Source organism: Condylura cristata, unplaced genomic scaffold, assembly GCF_000260355.1.
Source record: "Condylura cristata isolate star-nosed mole 26May11 unplaced genomic scaffold, ConCri1.0 scaffold00024, whole genome shotgun sequence".
Taxonomy (NCBI): domain Eukaryota; kingdom Metazoa; phylum Chordata; class Mammalia; order Eulipotyphla; family Talpidae; genus Condylura; species Condylura cristata.
In genome coordinates, this window is record NW_004567125.1 from 33,980,411 (window position 1) to 33,999,241 (window position 18,831).

The following is an 18,831-nucleotide window of genomic DNA, read 5'->3' on the forward strand; positions in this document are numbered from 1 at the left end:
ATGTATACCAAATTAGACAAGTTGGAATGCTTTCCCCAGGGGGAAAAGGGGAAATTTTGTGGAGTATCTCAGGAGCTCTACTGAGGTTCCACAAACCTTCCTTTGGTTAACCAAATGCCAAGTTACCCAAATTGCATTTCAATTTAGAATTCTGGAAAGCTTTGTCACAAATATGAATAATAGTAATAATAATAAAATAACAGCAAAGACGATCTCAATTCCGTGAAAGCTCCAGCTCAGTTCAGTAAGACAATGTTGACATTTAAACCATAGCATTTTAGTTGTCCTATTGTTGGCGACCAAGGCTGGCATCCTGCCTTTTCAGAGCAGCAATAAAAACCTCCTTTGGCCTGGACACAAGGCAGACATCCGGGTTGAGAAAGACAGGCCTAAGGCCCTCCCTTCTTGAACCTCACTTCTCGCCCATTTCCATCTCTCGCGAGACCAGAAGCCGACAAAGGGTACTTTGCATCATTCCCTGCCCCTGAAAACTATTGGTCCAAAACAATCATCTCATCCAGCCCACCCGTAACTGCACCGCCCTCTTTGTAAGCATATATGTGTATAGCTGTACGACACAATAAAGGCCGCTCTGCTGCACGATCGATCGACTCTCTGCCTTCTCCATTCGTGGACCCTGGGACCCCAATCCTCGGCCTTGCTGGCCAAGGTCCCCCGCAAGTGGCGCCCAACGTGGGGCACCCAGGAGAGACCCCAACATTTTTCCCTCTGGCTATTAGCCCTTCTTCTGGCTAATAATCCCCCGGGCCATCGCCCCCCTCCCCCTGTAAAGTGTTTTCTCTTTTCGGTTTTTAGCTTTCGTCTGGCTATTTAGCCTCCCGGGCCACTGGCGCCCCCCGCCCTGAGATTGTTTTTTTCGGCTAGCCCTCCCGGGTCACCCACCCCCCGTAACAGATAAGTCTTCAGCCTTCACTTCAACAAGACTAAGGATGTGTCGCTGTTCTAAGCTCCCGTGGATTTTGCTCTGGTTCATCGCCCTACTCCCCCAAGTGCTAACGCCGGTTTCGATGAACCAAGTGCCGCGATGCAACTGCTTAACAGCAAGTATGGAAAACCTTGTGAATGCAAAAAGGTCTGGCTAAACGAAAACCAAGTTCAATCTATACAATACACTCACCAAATCACATGTGCCGGAGGTTACCGCTCCTTCCTTGTAATTAATCCTACCTCACACACCCACTCCATGACGCTAGTCAGGGTTATCGATGTCATCGATACACCCTCCCTGACATGAAGAAGGATGGCTCGTCGCCTTCTCCTTGCACAATTTATTCTGATACTGTGCACTCCTCGTGCTACACCAAGCATAAGACCTGTGTTCGTGCCTCCGATAGTCAAACTTTCTATGTTGCCATGCTTACCAGAACCTCTCCCGCCTCTAGTCCTTTACATGTTGGGGCACCAAACATAGATCTCCCCTATGTCACATCCTGTGGCACTTCTAACAATGGTATTGCATGCTGGGGCCTGACAGCCACTGTTCATGTCTCTGATGGTGGAGGCCCTCAGGATTTAGCAAGAGAGTTCCAGGTTACCCAGACACTCCAAAAGCTAGCCCCCAAGATCCCCAATCTCTATTTCCACCCTCTCGCATTGCCCAGGCCGCACGGTCCGGTCCGTTGCATTTAGATCCAAGGACCGCCTCAATCCTGACACAAGCCGCTGCTGCGCTTAACGTTTCCAATCCTCAGCACAGGACTCTTGGCTGTGTGCGCGTATGGACACAGCCATTCCGCTTGCTTTTCCCCTTATTAACATGACCTTTGACAATATTACCCTCGCAGATGATAAGTCCTGTTCCGTCAGCCCCCCTTTTTAGTACAACCGATGCTCTTTGACTCCATCTCTTGCATATTTGCTAATGTTACCAACAGTTCTCTTGATCTGGGTATAGCTTCATTCCTTAACTGCACCATTGTTTCGCATATCCAGGATGCCCCTCTCCTATGCCCTCCAAATAACTCAGTTTTTATTTGTGGTAATAATAAGGCCTATACAGCCCTCCCCTCAGGTTGGACCGGACTTTGCTCCTTGGGTGTCCTGCTCCCTGATATAGATATTGTTTACGGCACTGAACCAGTTCCCGTTCCCACCATTGACCATTTTCTCAAGCTACCAAAACGAGCAGTACAGCTCATTCCTCTCTTTGCAACCTTAGGCATAACCTCTGCCATGGCTGCAGGAGGCGCAGGGTTGGGAGTGTCCCTTTCCCAATTTACTAAACTAAATGAAAAGATCATTGCTAACGCAGAATCTCTCTCAAGTACCATAAATGATCGTCAAGACCAAGTCGACTCGCTGGCTGAGGTCACCCTTCAAAACCATAGAGGCTTAGACTTGTTAACTGCCGAAAAGGGAGGCTTGTGTTTATTTTTGCAGGAACGATGCTGCTTCTACGTCAACAAATCGGGGATTGTCTGCAACAAGATCAAGCAGCTCCAAGACGACCTCGCTAAGCAGAAACGAGAGATGGCACAAAACCCCCTGTGGACTGGCCTAAATGGACTTTTGCCCTACCTCCTCCCTCTTCCGGGCCCCCTCCTGTCTCTATTGCTTCTCGCCCTTATCAGCCATGCATTCTCAACCGGATCATAGCCTTTGTAAAACAACAGGTCGAAAACATCATGTCTCGACCCATTCAGGTCCATTATCGCCGGCTGGAAATGCTGGACCGAGAAATGCTCGATAAACCCGAGTGCCCATAATGCCTTGCTCAGAGCTGGACTGGTAGCCAAAGACGGGTCAGATGGAGGCCACTCATGATCAATCTAAGACAGACTGCGAGGCGGAATGCGCACATCAATCACCTTTTCATACCCCTTCCAGTAGATGACGGGTAAGGCGTGTAGTGAGTTTTCCACAACCTAAGACAGGCACAGTCCCCTGATGATATATGTTGTCCTCATTTTGCTCCTGCCTGTTTGCTATTAATAAAACAGAAACAGGGGAGATGTTGGGGACCAAGGCTGGCATCCTGCCTTTTCAGAGCAGCAATAAAAACCTCTTTTGGCCTGGACACAAGGCAGACATCCGGGTTGAGAAAGACATGCCTAAGGCCCTCCCTTCTTGAACCTCACTTCTCGCCCATTTCCATCTCTCAAGAGACCAGAAACCCGCCAAAGGGTACCTTGCATCATTCCCTGCCCCTGAAAACTATTGGTCCAAAACAATCATCTCATCCAGCCCACCCTTAACTGCACCGCCCTCTTTGTAAGCATATATGTGTATAGCTGTACGACACAATAAAGGCCGCTCTGCTGCACGATCGATCGACTCTGCCTTCTCCTTTCGTCGACCCTGGGACCCCAATCCTCGGCCTTGCTGGCCAAGGTCCCCCGCATCCTATTTTTTCTTACTTTATAACTAGAGACTTTTCCCTAAAACCTTAGTCATTCCAAACTTCCATTTGTCTGACATTATCAGCCCAAATAAGAGAAAAAAATATATATACATCTACCAGTACAACTCTTTTAAAATAAGTTAGTTATCGTGAAGATTACAATTTCATTTGTTTGTTTACAATAGCAATAGGCGCCATCCAAACCAATTTAGCACACTTCAAGGTTAAGACAATCAAACACAAGAAAAAGACATACCTTCAACAGATAGACACAGACAATACTAGTTATGCCAATCATAAGTAACGGCAGTTTTACTAATATAGGCCAAAATGATTAAAAAACAAACAAGAAAAAAATTTCCAAGGAAATATCAAGAATAAGACTGATGGCCTTATTGTGTAGTAAAATTAATTTTTTATGCTGCTAGCATAATTGCACGATGTCATTGTAATATTCCTAAATGTTCCCAGGGAAAAAGAATAGTTAGAGCATATATGTCATCTGAGGATCCTTCAGAAAGTGTATTTTGAAGTATACAGCTACATAGCTGAAAAGAAGAAAGTTACTACCATCTAAGTTTCTTTCTTTTTCTTAAATAAATATCTCAGGTCCTCAATAGGTTCACAAGAGGGGTATTTCAGTGGACTGTTTTAGATCTGATGGAGCCTCTGGGCTCCCCTATTCTTCATCTGAATCTCTGGTGTACACTATCATTTGTCTCCTTTCCAGTCATCGCTTGATCTCTGGTATCCTGCTTGTATTCCTTCCTATCGGTATCTCAGTCGCCCATAATTTGTCTATCTTCCTCCTTCCTAGGTTCTGGATCTTGTGTACTATGTATTCCTTCCTATAACCTCTGCGTGAGTCATGAGGGGTTGTCACTGACCTTCTACCTTGTCTCCTGTCATTATAACGTCTCTTGTTGACCCTTAATCTGGGACATTCATACTTACAATGTCCCTCATACTTGCAGTAGGCACACTGAGTTCATCCTAGAGGCTCACGTCTCATGGGTCCACCTGCCAGTCTGTTATTATTGTCTTGAAACTGTTCTATGTTGCCTCTGTACAAAAACAGTCACAGGTTAGGTTTACTTTCCTCTCTTATTATACACTCTAAATGCCATGTCTACTAACTGGATGGACTCATCTCGGTAACGCTATCCACCTTTGCTAATTTTCCTCCTGATGTCTGAGGCACTATGTGTAGTGAACGCCATAGTGACCAGACGAGCATTTTCTGGGGCATCTGGATTTATATCTGTGTGTCTGGCATACGTTTGGGTAGTTCATTGAAGGAACTCAGATGGATCCTCATTAGCCCTTTGTTCAAGCTGCAGAATTTCATTAAAATTCTTTTGCTTCCGAATCCCCTGCTGTAGCACTACCAATAAACACTTTTTATACAGCTGTAACATATCCATATCACCTTCATTGGGGTCCCAGTTGGGATCTACCATCGGGATAGCCACGTCTGGTTCTGGGGATTCCACATCCTGTTGGTGGAGGCGATCAACTTCTTCCCTGGCTTTCTTAAAAACCATCCTTTGCTCATCAGAAGTCAATAAAGTTTGTCACATTGACTGGATATCTGCCCAATTAGGATGGTGAGAGAAATAGAGGCAAACAAGTTTGCCATCCTCTTAGGGTCCTGCCTATAAGAAGGAACAGAGCTCCTCCAGTTTAGGAGGTCTGCTATACTAAAAGTGTTGTGTGACCAGAAGTACCCAGTGGGCTGTCCTTGTGCATTAAACCACCCACTGCCATAGGTCAATGAAGGAACTGCCCTGCTTCGAGGCGATTCTTACTTCCAAAAAGGGTTGCCCCATCCAGTATGGGAAGGAGAAGTCATGTTTGTTCCTTCTCCAAAGGGCAGTGGAGGCTGTGAGGCCTCAGGAGTTCCCACACGAGCCTTAGAAGTTTGTACAGGAGCCTTAGGAGTTTCCACAGGAGGGATGCTGCTATGCAGGGAACAATTCTTTCCTAAAGGGTTTAAGGTATTGAGCAAGTAAAAATCCTCCTAACTCAACCCTCCTCAGGGAAAGGCTTATTATCCCTTCTCTCTGCCATAATACGATCCTGGGCTATATCTAATTTATGGAAGGCATCTTGTATCTGGGCTTGCATAGAGTCAAGGGCATACGATTTATAACTGTGTGTTTGCTGCTGCATGTTCTGAGTAAGAGCCTGAATTTGTTTTAAGTTTGTAGTGGAAGAAGCAGAGCTCCCTCCACTTCCTCTCACAGAGTGAAAATGTAAAAAATGATGTTGATACAAAGTATCAAGAAGAGCCTAGAAGCACAGACTGCAAAACAGGAATGGCTTGGAAGCCACCCATAGAGGAGAACAAAAGCAACAGCATTTGCCATAAACCAGATCTCACCAGATTAGTGATATTTATGAAACTGGTGGTGATATCCAATGAGAAAAGGGTACAGAGACCTAAGGCCGGAACAAAACTGAAAGAACCTAAGCTAGGAAAAAAACTGGTCAAAGTCATGGTGGTAAATATCAGCAGGAGCTAAACACAAAGAGAAAAAAAAGTTCTCATGTCCCGAAATAAAGAAGCCATGTGTGCTGCAGATCCAAAGCGCTTATGGTGACCAATGCAAAGGTACTTGGGGTGGTCTACCATGGGCGTAAATTAGGTACGCCCCAAGGCCAAAAACTGTTACGGGTAGCCCAGAGTGGATTTAGGCTGCTTGTCTGTGGGGTCTCACCCAGGTCCTTAAAATGTAATTTTCTGCAGACACACACAAAAAGGGTAATGGGTTTATTTACAAGAAGGGGAAAGGGAAAGAGAGGGATACAAAGTAACTGGAATATCTTACCAGCTCTCCTGACTTGGCCCTCTAGTCCCAAACTAACCTGCTAGCCCTCAGTTACACGGTGTGAGAACAGATGCTCCAGAGAGCCCTTACCTCTCCGGAGTGACAGATGGAAAACTGCTCCCTATTTATTCCCCCAAAGTCCCAGAATGCCTGCTTAGCTCTGCCCTTGGGTTCTCGCAGTTCTCTCCTTGGTGCTGCTGAGAGTTGTAGTTTTCCAATCACTGGAGTAGGGGTAGAGTCCACAACACCCTACAGAGTTCCTTTAGGACATCCTTCCCCTTAACAATTACACTGAAAACCAGTGAACTATAATTTGGGGAATTGTGTAACATGAATAACTTGATGAAACTATTCTAACTTAACCAAAAAAAAAAAAAAAAAAAAAAGCTGATGGCAGCTGGGGCCCACCAAGGAGCAAGAATGAGAAGTTGCCTAATTGACCTAGAGGTATGTTGACTGACTGGACAGAGAGGGTGAAGAGCCTGACAGCCTCCATCTCAAATTAGCTGCTGCCATTTTGGGCTTGAATTTCTGTTCTCTGGAATGGGGCTTCCTGACCCACCACGACAGGCTACCATGATGTAACCATGGACCACATCTGCGAACCAATCACCAACCACCGCTGGCCTTCCGTACCAAACATAGAAGGGTGCAAGGGTTAGCCAATTGGACAGCGACCCATGGTACCTCCGAGCCTGCGCTTGAGTCATGTATAAAATCTCCGCCTCCCCCACGCTCGGGGCCCTTCTACCACGCAGGTGCCTGTGGTGTGCGTTTGGTTCCGAGCTCAAGCTTGCAATTGTTAGGGTCGGAAATCACCCAGTTGCCTCCCATGACAAAGGACAGGACCAGTGATGCACCAAGCAAGCAGAGTTTATTAAACCAGCTAGCTGGGGTCAAGCTTTCTTGCAGGCACGCAGGCCACACAAGGGGAGCAAGACCCCGATCAGAGAAATGCCAGGGAATATATAGGCCTCATCAGCCATTACATGAATCAGAGCCCGCGCAAATTCAATTCAGCCAGTAAATTCAAAGATTAACTAGATGCGTCACAGCCCACACTTATTCATTTCAGCCAGTAAATTCAAAGATTAACTACATCAAAACAGCTCAACCACACAAAGGCATGTTTCCAGGAATAGACATTTCGGCAAGTTCCAGGAACTATCGCCGGGATGCAGTATCTGCCTGCATCTGTTCGGGGCCTAGGACAGGGGTCACATAGGGGGCCTAGACAAGTTTCCACTTGTCTTTACAGCAGTGTTGCTGGCTTTTTGGGGTAGTGTGCCCTGCTCCGACACAACATCTTTGGGGTCTCGTCCGGGATGGCCCACTACCTCTGAAAAACCCAGTGCACTGGAGGAAAACTTCCACCGTGCACGGTTTTAGGGGGAGCTGGTTTTAGGATTAGGCAGACATGCTGGTAGGCCACCGGCAGGAGGGTTGAGGAGATGACCTCTTCCTCAGACACTCCGTAATTCTGGATTATCCCCCCGGGTGGAGGTATTATAAGTCTAGTAGCCCTCGAGTTTTCCTGTATTGGGGGCGAGGTGTGAGTATAGCAGCCATGGGGTTTTGTGTGTTTGTCTTCCTTGTTGTCCTATGTGTTTTCTATAAGTATGGGAGCGTCAGTATTGGTATCTACTCCCCTAATGCTCCTTTCCGGTTTTAAGGATGTTAAGACCTGAGCCAGCAACCTTAGTCTGGATGTCAAATGGTCTAAACTGACTGACTACCCTTTGTTCTGCAGATTGGCCATCGTTTGGCGTTGGGTGGCTCACGGAAGGATCATTTTATTTGCCCCTCATTCATAGGGTCAAGTCGGTTGTTGTCCGGGACTGCCGGTTGGGCCACCCCAACCAGGTTCCTTAACATTCTTTTGTGGCAGGATGTTGTCCGGCATCCACCTGCCTGGCTGCGCTCTTTCCTGTCCCTGCAAACCAAGACCATTTTGCCTGTGCAGGTTGTTGATCACTGCCACTTTCGTGAGCCTCCAATGGGGGTGCCTTGTGCCGCCAGTCCTCCAACAGGAGGATCTGGAGGACCTCATCTTTGCTCTGCCGTACCAGGACCCCCAGGGCTCACAGCAGCGCCCTGGATGCAGCTGGGGAGGCCGCCCCTATTTCAGGCCCTTCCTGAGGAATGGGCTGGAGGTGGGGCAGCAGGCTGCGAGGGCCAGTTCTCCATACTCAACCGCTCTACCACTACGGGTAGCGGGGCCCGCGGACGATCACGGGAACCAACCCATGCATTACTGGCCGTTCCCATGCATCACTGGCCATTCTCCACCAGCGACCTCTAATTGGCGGGCCTAAAATGCGCGGTTCTCCGAAAAACCACAAGACCTAATAAGCCTGTTAGATTCTGTTTTGTTTACTCACCAGCCAACCTGGGATGACTGCCAGCATCTCCTCCAGGTTCTGTTTACCACAGAGGAGCGGGACTGGGTGATCATCGCTGCCCGGAAATTGGTTCTGGGGGCAGTCGGCCAGCCCACCACCAACGCTGCCCTCATTGATGAAGCCTCTCCCCAACCCAACCCAACTGGGACTTTAATCTGGCAGAAGGTAAGGAGCGTCTCTGGGTCTACCATCAGACTAATGGCCGGGTTTCGGGCAGCATCTAGAAAGCCCACTAATCTGGCAAAAGTAGGGGATATCCAACAGGGGAGGGAAGAGTCCTTGGCCGCTTTTCTGGAGCGCCTCCTACAGGCCTTCAAACAGTATATGCCTATGGATCCAGAAGCCCCCGAGAACTGGGCAGCCGTTACCATGGCCTTTGTAAATCAAGCAGCTCCGGACATTAAAACTGCAGTGTGTAGTGTTCCTAAGTGAAAAATCTATCCAGAATATCATGGAGGTGGCTGAGCGGGTCTATCATAACCGTGAAACGCCTGAACAGTGGGAAGCCTGAATCCGACAGGAGGACCGAAAGATTCGAGCGGCGGAACAGGCATGCAACACTCAGGATATGGCCCACATCCTCTTGGCTGCCAGCAGGTCAGACGGAGACGAGCGCCGCCAGGCTCTCCGTGACATGGCCCGTGGAGTTGGCGGTTGGGGGACCCTGCATTGCGACCAGTGTGCCATTTGCAAACAAGCCACTGGGCATGTGATTGTCTACACAAGAGGAGGCCCTGACAACCTCAGGAGTCTAGGCTAGGATGCCCTCTCCAGCAAACAAAACTCCAGTCCTAGTAACCGAGGATAGAGACAGTAACTAGGGGAGTCAGGGCTCGGCCTCCCTCCCTGCGCGCCGGGTAACCCTAACAGTAGAGGGAACCCCCATGGATTTCCTTTGGACACTGGTGCACAGCACTCTGTGCCGACCCAGCCACTAGGCAGACAGTCATCTAAGATTGCATGGGCGCAGGGGTCTACGGGATGCAAACTCTATCAATGGACCACAAAGCGCTCTGTCAGCATGGCACAGGGGAAGGTCACCCATTCCTTTGTGGTCATCCCAAAGTGACCTTACCCCTGAATTTGGCAGGGATTTACTGACTAAGGTTGGTGTACACATTTCCTTTACCCCATCAGGGCCCGAAGTGACTGACAATAAGGAGCAACCGCTCCATGTGTTAACACTCAGCTGGGAAGATGAGTACTGGCTGGCGGAACCTGTGTCTCTGAAGGCCTTCCAGATCTAGAGGACTGGTTGGCCAACTATCCCCATGCCTGGACAGAGATGGCAGGCATGGGATTAGCCAAACACCGGCCACCCATTATGGTCCAGCTTAAGGCCACTGTGACCCCTGCAAGGGTCAAGCAGTACCCCATGTCCCATGAGGCTCGCCAGGGAATCACCCTCCACACCTGGAGGCTTCTGGATGAAGGGGTACTAGAATCCTGCCGGTCAGCCTGGAATACACCACTGTTGCCAGTAAAAAATAACGGGGACTTTTGACCTGTCCAGGACCTCAGGGAAGTCACCAGGCATGTAGAGGATGTACACCCCACTGTCCCAAAATCATTCACCCTCCTCAGTACTTTACTGCCAACTCAGGAGTGGTACACAGTTTTAGACTTCAAAGATGCCTTTTTCAGTCTACCTCTAGCTCCACAGAGCCAAAATTTGTTTGCCTTCGAGTGGCAGGATCCGCAACGAGACCTTAGCGGACAGCTGACATGGACTAAACTGTCACAGGGCTTCAAAACTCCCCCACCCTCTTTGATGAGGCGCTTTATGAGGATCTACAGGAATTCCACAGGAGCCACCCCGAGGTTACCCTGCTACAGTATGTGGACGACTTACTCCTGGCCGCCGAGTCTCAGGTGTCTTGCCTCCCAGATACTTGGGACCTGGTGCAAGCCTTGGGGGATCTAGGCTATCGAGCCTCAGCTAAAAAGGCACAACCTCTGTCAAGGTTATCTGCCTTGGTCATCAGCTCCACAAGGGCCAGCGATGGCTGACCCAGGCCTGAAAGAACACAGTCTTAAAAAATCGCCCCCCCACCCCCAACATCCAGATGGGGGCGTCAGGGAATTTCTGGGCTTGGCAGCATATTGCCAGTTCTGGATCCCTGGTTTCACTGAGCTAGCCCAGCTGTTATATGCGGCCACAAAGGAATTGGAACCCTTTGTGTGGACAGAACAGCACCAGAAGGTTTTCGACCACATTAAACGTGCCCTCCTGTTGGCGCTGGTCCTGGGACTCCCAGACTTTACCAAGTTGTTCCATCTATATGTGGACGAGCAAGCACAAGGGGATTGCCAAGGGGCTCCTCACCCAGTATTTTGGCAGCTGGCGCTGTCCAGTGTCATACCTGTCTAAAATATTGGACCTGTGGCGGCGGGGTGGCCGCCCTGCCTGTGCATCCTCGTGGCCACAGTGGCCCTTCTGAAGGATTCACAAAAGTTGTCCATGGGTCAGCTCACATATATTACCACACCCCATGCTGTTAAATCTGTGGTAAGGCAACCTCCGGACCGGTGGCTGAGCAATGCTCGCATGACTCATTACCAAGCTTTCCTTTTAAATCCCGAAAAAGTTGTGTTCCAGGCATCCGCAGGACTCAATCCGGCAACTGTTACCAGACCCGGATTTGGATTCCCCTACCCACAACTGCGAAGAAATCCTGGCCGGAGTTCAGGGAATCTGTCCCAATCTCAAGGACATGCTTTGCCCCACGGACTGGTCTGGTTCACTGATGGTAGCAGTTTTGTGCAGGACGGGGTGCGAAGGGCAGAGGCCGCTGTGGTGTCCCTAACGGAGATCATCTGGGCTCGGCCCCTGCTGCCAGGGTGGAGTTGATAGCACTCACACAGGCCCTGTGGATGGCTGCAGGACAGCCCCTCATGATGTATACTGGTAGCCAGTATGCTTTTGCCACGGCACCTGTCCATGGGGCCATCTACTGCGAGTAGGGCCTCCTTATGGCGGGTGGGAGAGACAAAAAAATGGACCAGATTGTGGATCTCCTTGAGGCCGTCTGGCGGCCTGCTCAACTAGCCATTGTCCACCACCCTGGACACCAGTCAGACACTGTCACCTCTTCTCAAGATAATTGAAGGGCGAACCAGACTGCCAGGGAAATAGCAGCCTCCGAGCCTCCTGAAGTATGTACTCTCCACCTGAGGGGACTGGCTAGGAGGACGGCTGGTGGCAGGACTGCACGGGAGCTCTCATTTTTTCCTTGACAATTGGCGGAAGGCCTGCTCTAACACCTCCACCAAACGACCCACCTGGGAGAGCGCTAGACCTGTTTGGCCACTGGAGGGTTGACATCCTGCAAGTAACCACCCTGGTTGAAGAAGTCTCCCGCAGCTGCAAGGTCTGTTCCTTAGTCAACCTCACCACCAGGATAGCGGTGATAGGGACAAGGTGGAGAGGTTAGTGGCCGGGGGCCCATTAGGAAGTTGAATTCATGGAGGTAAGGCATGGTAAATGTGGGTATAAGTACTTGCTGGTCCTGGTGGACACCTCCTCCGGATGGCCGGAAGCTTTCCCCACCAAGAGAGAATAGGCGGGGACCGTAACTAAAATTCTTTTGGAAGAAATATTTCCCCAGTATGGGTTTCCATTGGCTCAGATAATGGCCCAGCCTTTTCTTCCAGGGTTGCTTTAGCAGCGTCTGAAGCTTTGGGGGCTTCCTGGAAGCTCCACTGTGCTTATCGGCCCCAGAATTCAGGCCAGGTCGAATGGATGAATGGAACCTTAAAAGATACCTTAACCAAATTAACCTTGGAGTCTGGCGGGGACTCTTTTCAGGGTCCGCAACTCTCCCTACCAGCTCGGACTCTCCCCCTTTGAGATTCTCACCCCGACGGCTCTCTGTTAATCCAGTCTCCCGATGGTGAATTGTTTCTTTCTGGGTGGGACAGCAAGCACACAAGGTAGTCTGGTCTAGCCAGCGGGAGTTGTACCGGGGCGCTGAAGCCAGTGCCATGGAGCCTAGACACCCCTTCCAGCCTAGTGACGTCATTCTGGCCAGACGATATCACACCTGAGGTCCGCTACAAGCCAGGTGGAAGGGCTTGCTGTACGTGTTTCTCCTCGCCACCCCAATGGCTCTCAAAGTCGACGGCATTGCAACTTGGGTCCACCATACCCATGTGAAGCTCGCACCTCCATCAGATGACTGGATTCTGCGCTGACATGCCACCAACCCCCTTAAGCTTTCTCTGCATCGCTGTGTCACCCACCCCTGCAATCCAGGAATCGCAAGGGACACCAGAAAACAAGCAGTAACTGATGAGGGTGCAGGCACAGCAATGTTACCGTAACAGTATATTTACCCATATACAGAACAAATGTTATCTCAGTAAAAGCAGCTGTACTACGGGAGAAACCCCCACCTATGTGGCCACCCTGATACAGGGGCAGGACTGAGGGTGGCCTGGGGGGATGGGGTCCGTGGTGTGTTGGAAACAGGCAGTGGCCCCTCTGGTGTCAGGAGAACCCTCCCAAAAGGGACCCTGTGCACGTTGCAAAACAAGTGGGGCCTTTACGGCCGGAACTTATGTACATGTACAATGCCATGAGAGGGATTCTATGTTGCAGTGTGTGGAAAATAATCAAACCTATTGGACGGGGATATCAAAAGGCAGTCAGGCTGGGTATGTTTGCCCGGTATCTGCTGGTCAACACTTTTGCTGGACTCTCAGAATTCATGTTGGTATGACTGATGGAGATGAGGTGCAGGACCTGATGGAACAAGTGGCCATCCAAAGGGCCAGTGAACAGGTGACTGGGGCTAAGGATGACAGACCATCACTAGTCAGGCCACTAAGGCTCTCCGACCCAGCGGACCCCCTAAATTTGGACCCTCGGGTATAGTCCTTGCTAGATTCAGCACTGGTGCTCTTAAATGAGATGAACCTTGATTGTTGGCTCTGCCTAAAGCAGGGTCCCCCGAGGTACATCATAATCCCTGTTAACTCCAGTTGGGATAAAGAATCCACGAATGCAGCACAGAACTGTACGTCTGGCTTACCCATTGAAGAGGCCGAAGTGGCCTTGCCATTGGCGCCCACAACCTGAGTGAGTCAAAATGGGACTCTGGGGGTGGGGACAGTAAACAACCTTTTATGTCATGCTGTCCTCAATGCACGTAACGTGCCCTACCTCAACTACTTTGCTTCCTTGAGCCCACCCTACTGGGACAGTTTTCTTTTGTGGCACCACAGTCTTATTTACCCATTCGTGCTGGCAGGATGGTCCGGTCCTGTATCTTGGCTATCCTCGTGCCTCAGGCCGGAGTCATTCCTGGCAGTCAAAGTCTGCCGGTCCAGGTTACTCAGACCATTCCCGCTGTGCGCGGACCTAAACAAGGGTCAATTCTCCCCCTGCTACTCGGCCTCCGTGTCTCTGCGGGCGTAGGTACGGGGGTGGCAGAGATTGGAACCTCAGCTCATTCTATAAAAAAAGTATCTGTTAAACTAATTGAAGACATTGAGCAATTGGCAGACAACCCTTGAATTGCAGACCCAGATAGATTCCCTGGCCACAGTGGCCCTTCAAAACCGCTGGGGACTAGACTGACTTACGGCTAGGGAAGGGGGCCTGTGTTTGTATCTACAAGAGGAGTGCTGCTTCTATGCTAACAAGTCTGGTATAGTTAGAATCAAAGTTAAGCAACTACAGGAGGACCTAGAACGATGCCGGAGGAGGCTAGAAGATAAAAACACCTTTCTCTGGGAAGGATTGGGTGGGTGGATACTGTACCTCCTTCCCTTGCTAGACCCGGCTACTGCCTTCTTACTGGTACTGACCATAGGGCCCTGCATACTCAGTTGCGTCTTGCAGTTTGCTAAAGATCGTTTTAATACCATCTGGTTAATGGTCCTTAGACCTCAATATCTGCCCCTAGACTACTGTGAGTGGCAGAGCCCATTGATAACCCTGAGAGTTTTTACCTCCAACCAATACAATACCTCCCGACACACACACATGGAATGAAGAGTGTGACAGCCTCCATCTTGAATTAATGGTGGCCATTTTCGGCTTGAGTTTGTTTTTCCAAGATGGGGCTTTTGTATGACACCATAGAAGGCTACCATGATGTTACCATGGGCCATGCCTGCCAGCCAGTCACCAATGGCCGTGGGCCTTCTGTACCAAACATGGAAGGTGCAAGGGGCCGCCAACCGGACACCACCCATGGTACACCTGAGCCCGCACTTGAGTCATGTATAAAATCTCTTCTGCCAGGCAGGTCTTGAGCTTGCAATAGTTTCTTGTTTTTACAGCAGTGTGGCTGGCTTTTTGGGGTAGTGTGCCCTGCTCCAGCACAATAGGGATAGTGTTCAAGCGCAAGGGGTGGGCCTGTCACAGTGGCTGGGGATCAAATGCAAAGTTTTGGAAACACCAACATTTTATTGTGAGGCTCTTAACTTTGCAGGCGAGGTGACACAGCCATCCTCTAGTATGCCAGATAGGAAAGGTCTCTGGGAGGATGGGGAGTATACTCTGAAAATATTCGTAGATCAATTTCAAGCCTTGCCCCTTCCTACCAACACTTAGTAAAGGAGAGGATGGGAGGAGGGTTCCAGTCACCCCTTGCAGCTTCCCTCATTTGTGTAGTCAGTGAGCTCCACTTTAGGGAAATGGAAGCCACATTTATCCGCCCGTGGTGAGCTCACTGTCTAGGCATCCACAGCTTCTGACCCCAAACCCACGTGTTCTCAAACCTTGTGGGGAAGAGGGGGCCGCTGGAGGACCAGATGGGGGACACAGCCCCCCACCCCCGATCTGTGGCCATTCTATCCCAACTTTCCAAGAGTCCCACTGGCCCCTCCAGGACCCTGTGCTTATGCAGGAAAGCAGCTGGGGAAGTTTTCCTGGTCCTATCACAGCCCCTCCAGACTGCCCAGCTGGCAGGATTTACTTCTTACATTTCTTTTCCTTCCTTTTTGGAACATAAGTTAATGGGCAAAGTGTCAGGGTTTGCCAGGAAAACTGAACATTCCAAGCAGAGGGGGAAGGTAGAAGTTGGGATAAAGCTGGAGTTGATAACTGAAAAATCACATTCAGAGACAGCCCTGGCCCTGGCAGAGGGACAGGAGGATAGGCAGAGAAGAGAAGAGGTGTCTGTCACCCCTACCCTCAGGACATAAAGGCAACTCAACCTTTTGAGTCCCATGGCCTCTGTGCCCCAGAATTCACTCTGATGAAGGTGTTAGGGCCCTCCTTTAGCAGATGGGGAAACAGGCTGCAAGAGGTGAAGGGACTCAGTGAAGGTCATATAACTGAGAGGAGCCTAAAACTGGCACAGGAGGTGAATTGATTATTCAGCCGGTGGCCTTTGGAGGACTTGTGGGAAATGTGTGTGTTGGGGGTGGGGGGGGGAAGGGAGATGTGAAGCTGTTTGGGAATCAGAGGGGGACACTGGTGGGCTGATACTTCAGAACACCCAGCCCCCCATACATTGTACCTGGAAGCCTTTACTAGCCTCTGGGTCTACCTCAGGAGGCAGGGTGTCAAAGGGACCAAGGAATCCAGTTTACAGAAGCCTCAGCCCTTGGTGACTTGGCTGGGTTCCCGGCGCCCCCTGGTGGTTGGGGGAGGTGCCTACTGGTCCACAGCCTGTCCCAGCCTCCAGATTCTGATTCCATTAGGAAGGTTATAAGACACTTTTCAAAAGAGGGAGACTCACAACTCTCAGACATGTAAAGATGAACACAGGTTAAAACTTTTATCAAACTTGTGGGAACCAGTAGAGAATCAGGCATTTTTTGCTGATCATATTGGGAGTAAATGTGCACAAAGAGGCACATTCCCCTGACACCCCCCCCCGCCCCCAACAGGGGAGGCTTGGTTGGCAAACCTCTGCTGGAAGATAGAATTTGCAAATCTACAGGTAAGAGGAATTTACATTACTATCAGATACTTAGTTTTCCAAGTTGGAAGCCATTCAAAGATACCACTACAATGCAGAATCAGATAACCTGAAGGGTGTGTTGTAGCAACCATGCATTGAATGAACTTAACTGAACTTGTAAAATGCAAAACTTCATCCTAGTTAGGAGATACAACTCTTTCCTTCAACAGACACCTGTTTCTGGAGCATCAACTGTGTGTTCAATAAGGCAAAGCAGAAAACACACTGCTGTGGACAAGACTTTCTGAAAGGATATCTGCCTGGGGCAGGTAACTGCAGGTGTGAAGTCAGGCAGGACAGAGGAGGGAGTTGCAAGGGCTGGGGCTTGGGATTTCCTGCGTTCCATGACAATCAGTTCTTGGCTCTTCCTAGTCCAGAGGATGGCCTGTCCAGACAACCAAGTCTCCAAGGTGCAAAATGGCTGTGTCCAAGGGTATAAGTTACTGCCTGCTTGCAGTAGCAGCAGTGAGGTGCAGGAGGCAGGACTCATTGTCCTCTAGGTGGTGCTCAAGGCAGGGCACACCCAAGCTCTAGGGGTCACAGGTCCCACTCAGCTCCTGAGTCTGTATCTCATCTTCCATGCACCTGCCCTAGCCTGTCTCCACCCCCAAACCCAGATGCTTGCCCAGGGAAATGCCAAATCGCAAAGGCTTCCTTCAAATTGCAGGTCCTGCTGCCACAATTCCATTTTTTGAGATACATTTTTTTCGGTGTAAAGTTCTCTGCCTTCTAAGTGTCTAGTACTCTCATAAAGCAAACAAACAACTTAAGAACCTTGGTGCAAGGAGGGGCTAAGTCTCACCACTATCATGCTACACCAGCCATTGTGGCATGAGTTCGATCCCCAGCCAGGGAGCTGACCCACATGGCAAGGCAGACCTCTCCTAACTCTCCTGCTGCTTCCCTCAGCAGTGGATCTCATCAAATCTGCCTGTTCTGTTCCCTACTCTGTCTCCAGTGAATCCTTTAAACCTACCACCTCTGGTCTACACCCGTTTTCACGTGCATAAATAAAAACAAATCTTAAAAAATGTACAACTCTATAGCATTTAGCATCAGTGTTTTGCAACCACCCCTAGTTCCTAAACATTTCCATCAGCTCCAAGAGATGACCCCAGGCCCATTAGCTGAATTTCCCTGCTTGCCACCTATAACCTGCTCCCGTCTTTGACCTGCCTGCTGTGATACTTTCATCTCCATGGGATACTGCAGGATGTGGCCTCTAGTGTCTGCCTTCTTTCAGCATGCTTTTCAGTGCTGTGGCATGGACCAGTGACTCATCCCTCTTTATGATTAACTAATCATCCCAGGTACAAACAGACCTTGTTTACCCACTCTGCCATGAAAGGACACGTGTGCAGCTGCTGCCTGTGTCTCTCAGGACTTGCAGGGACTATGTCTCAGGGTGGAACAGCAAATGCTACGTTTGCTCAATGTCGAACTCAGGGGGCTGCCAGATTTGTTTCCCATGGAAACTGTCCCTTTTTTTAAAAAAAAGGTTGGTAGTTCCAGCACTGTGAACACCTCTACTTGGGGACCAGGAAAACATACCTGAGGGGCTGTAGCTGACCAGGAAGGGGGTCTGCCTGGGGACCACCTCAGGGGGTGCAGCCCATTACACACAGATCTTGCTGCCTTTACTCAATGCCACTGCTTAGCAGAACTGCAGCCCCTGGCCCCTGAACTACATACAACTAGCCTTGTCCCCCAAGAGGGAGGGAATGCTGGCCACTAGGCCAGGGCTCCTGGTTGGTTCTACAGGCACTGTCCCGAGCAAAGATTTGGGGGGCTAGGTGGAGAGCTCAGGAGAGAATCTTTGATAAGAGGTGGCTATGGTGAGATAAGAATAGAAGCCAGGACCCTTTCCAACAGCAGTCTCAAATCTTGGCTCCAGATGACCCACCTTGGGTACCTGGAAGTAAAGGTGATATGTGGAAGTTCTCAGGGACAGCTCCTGGGTCAGCTACTGAAATACTAGCTACCATGGCTTTTTATACACTGAAGTGGCACGGTTACCCCAAGAGGTGGTCCACCAATCCTACAGATGAGAGCAGCTCCTGGCTGGCCTGTCTCCTCCCTAGCTGAGGTGGTAACTTGGATATGTCTGTGGAGAGTGTGTAGGTGATTGAGGTTACTGGAGAAGACTCCACCAGCTCCCAGGCTGGAGGCACAAAAGTGCAATCCTCCTTCCCTGGCTATGGCCAGGAGGTGGAGACAGGTCACTGAGGGTGGTGGGATGGCTACCCCGGCTTCTGATGGTGCTGACTAGGATGCATTAACACCCAGGCCTGCTTGTAGGAGCATGGTGACTTCCTGAG

General features: G+C 49.9%; 2 protein-coding genes across 2 annotated transcripts in view; both read left to right on the plus strand.

The window, feature by feature from the left end:
- LOC105854017 (ATP-dependent RNA helicase DDX39A-like) overlaps nucleotides 1-885 on the plus strand; it is a 19,872-nt gene extending 18,987 nt beyond the window's left edge. The window contains exon 6 of the mRNA XM_012728944.1: nucleotides 817-885. Coding sequence (XP_012584398.1) covers nucleotides 817-885 — 69 coding nt within the window. The remainder of the gene's footprint in view (nucleotides 1-816) is intronic.
- A 1,308-nt stretch (nucleotides 886-2,193) lies between these two features.
- Nucleotides 2,194-2,726, plus strand: LOC105854018 (syncytin-1-like). The gene is given in 2 exon segments (XM_012728945.1): nucleotides 2,194-2,587; nucleotides 2,590-2,726. Coding segments are annotated over 2 exon segments (531 nt in total).
- The last annotated feature ends 16,105 nt before the right edge of the window (nucleotides 2,727-18,831 follow it).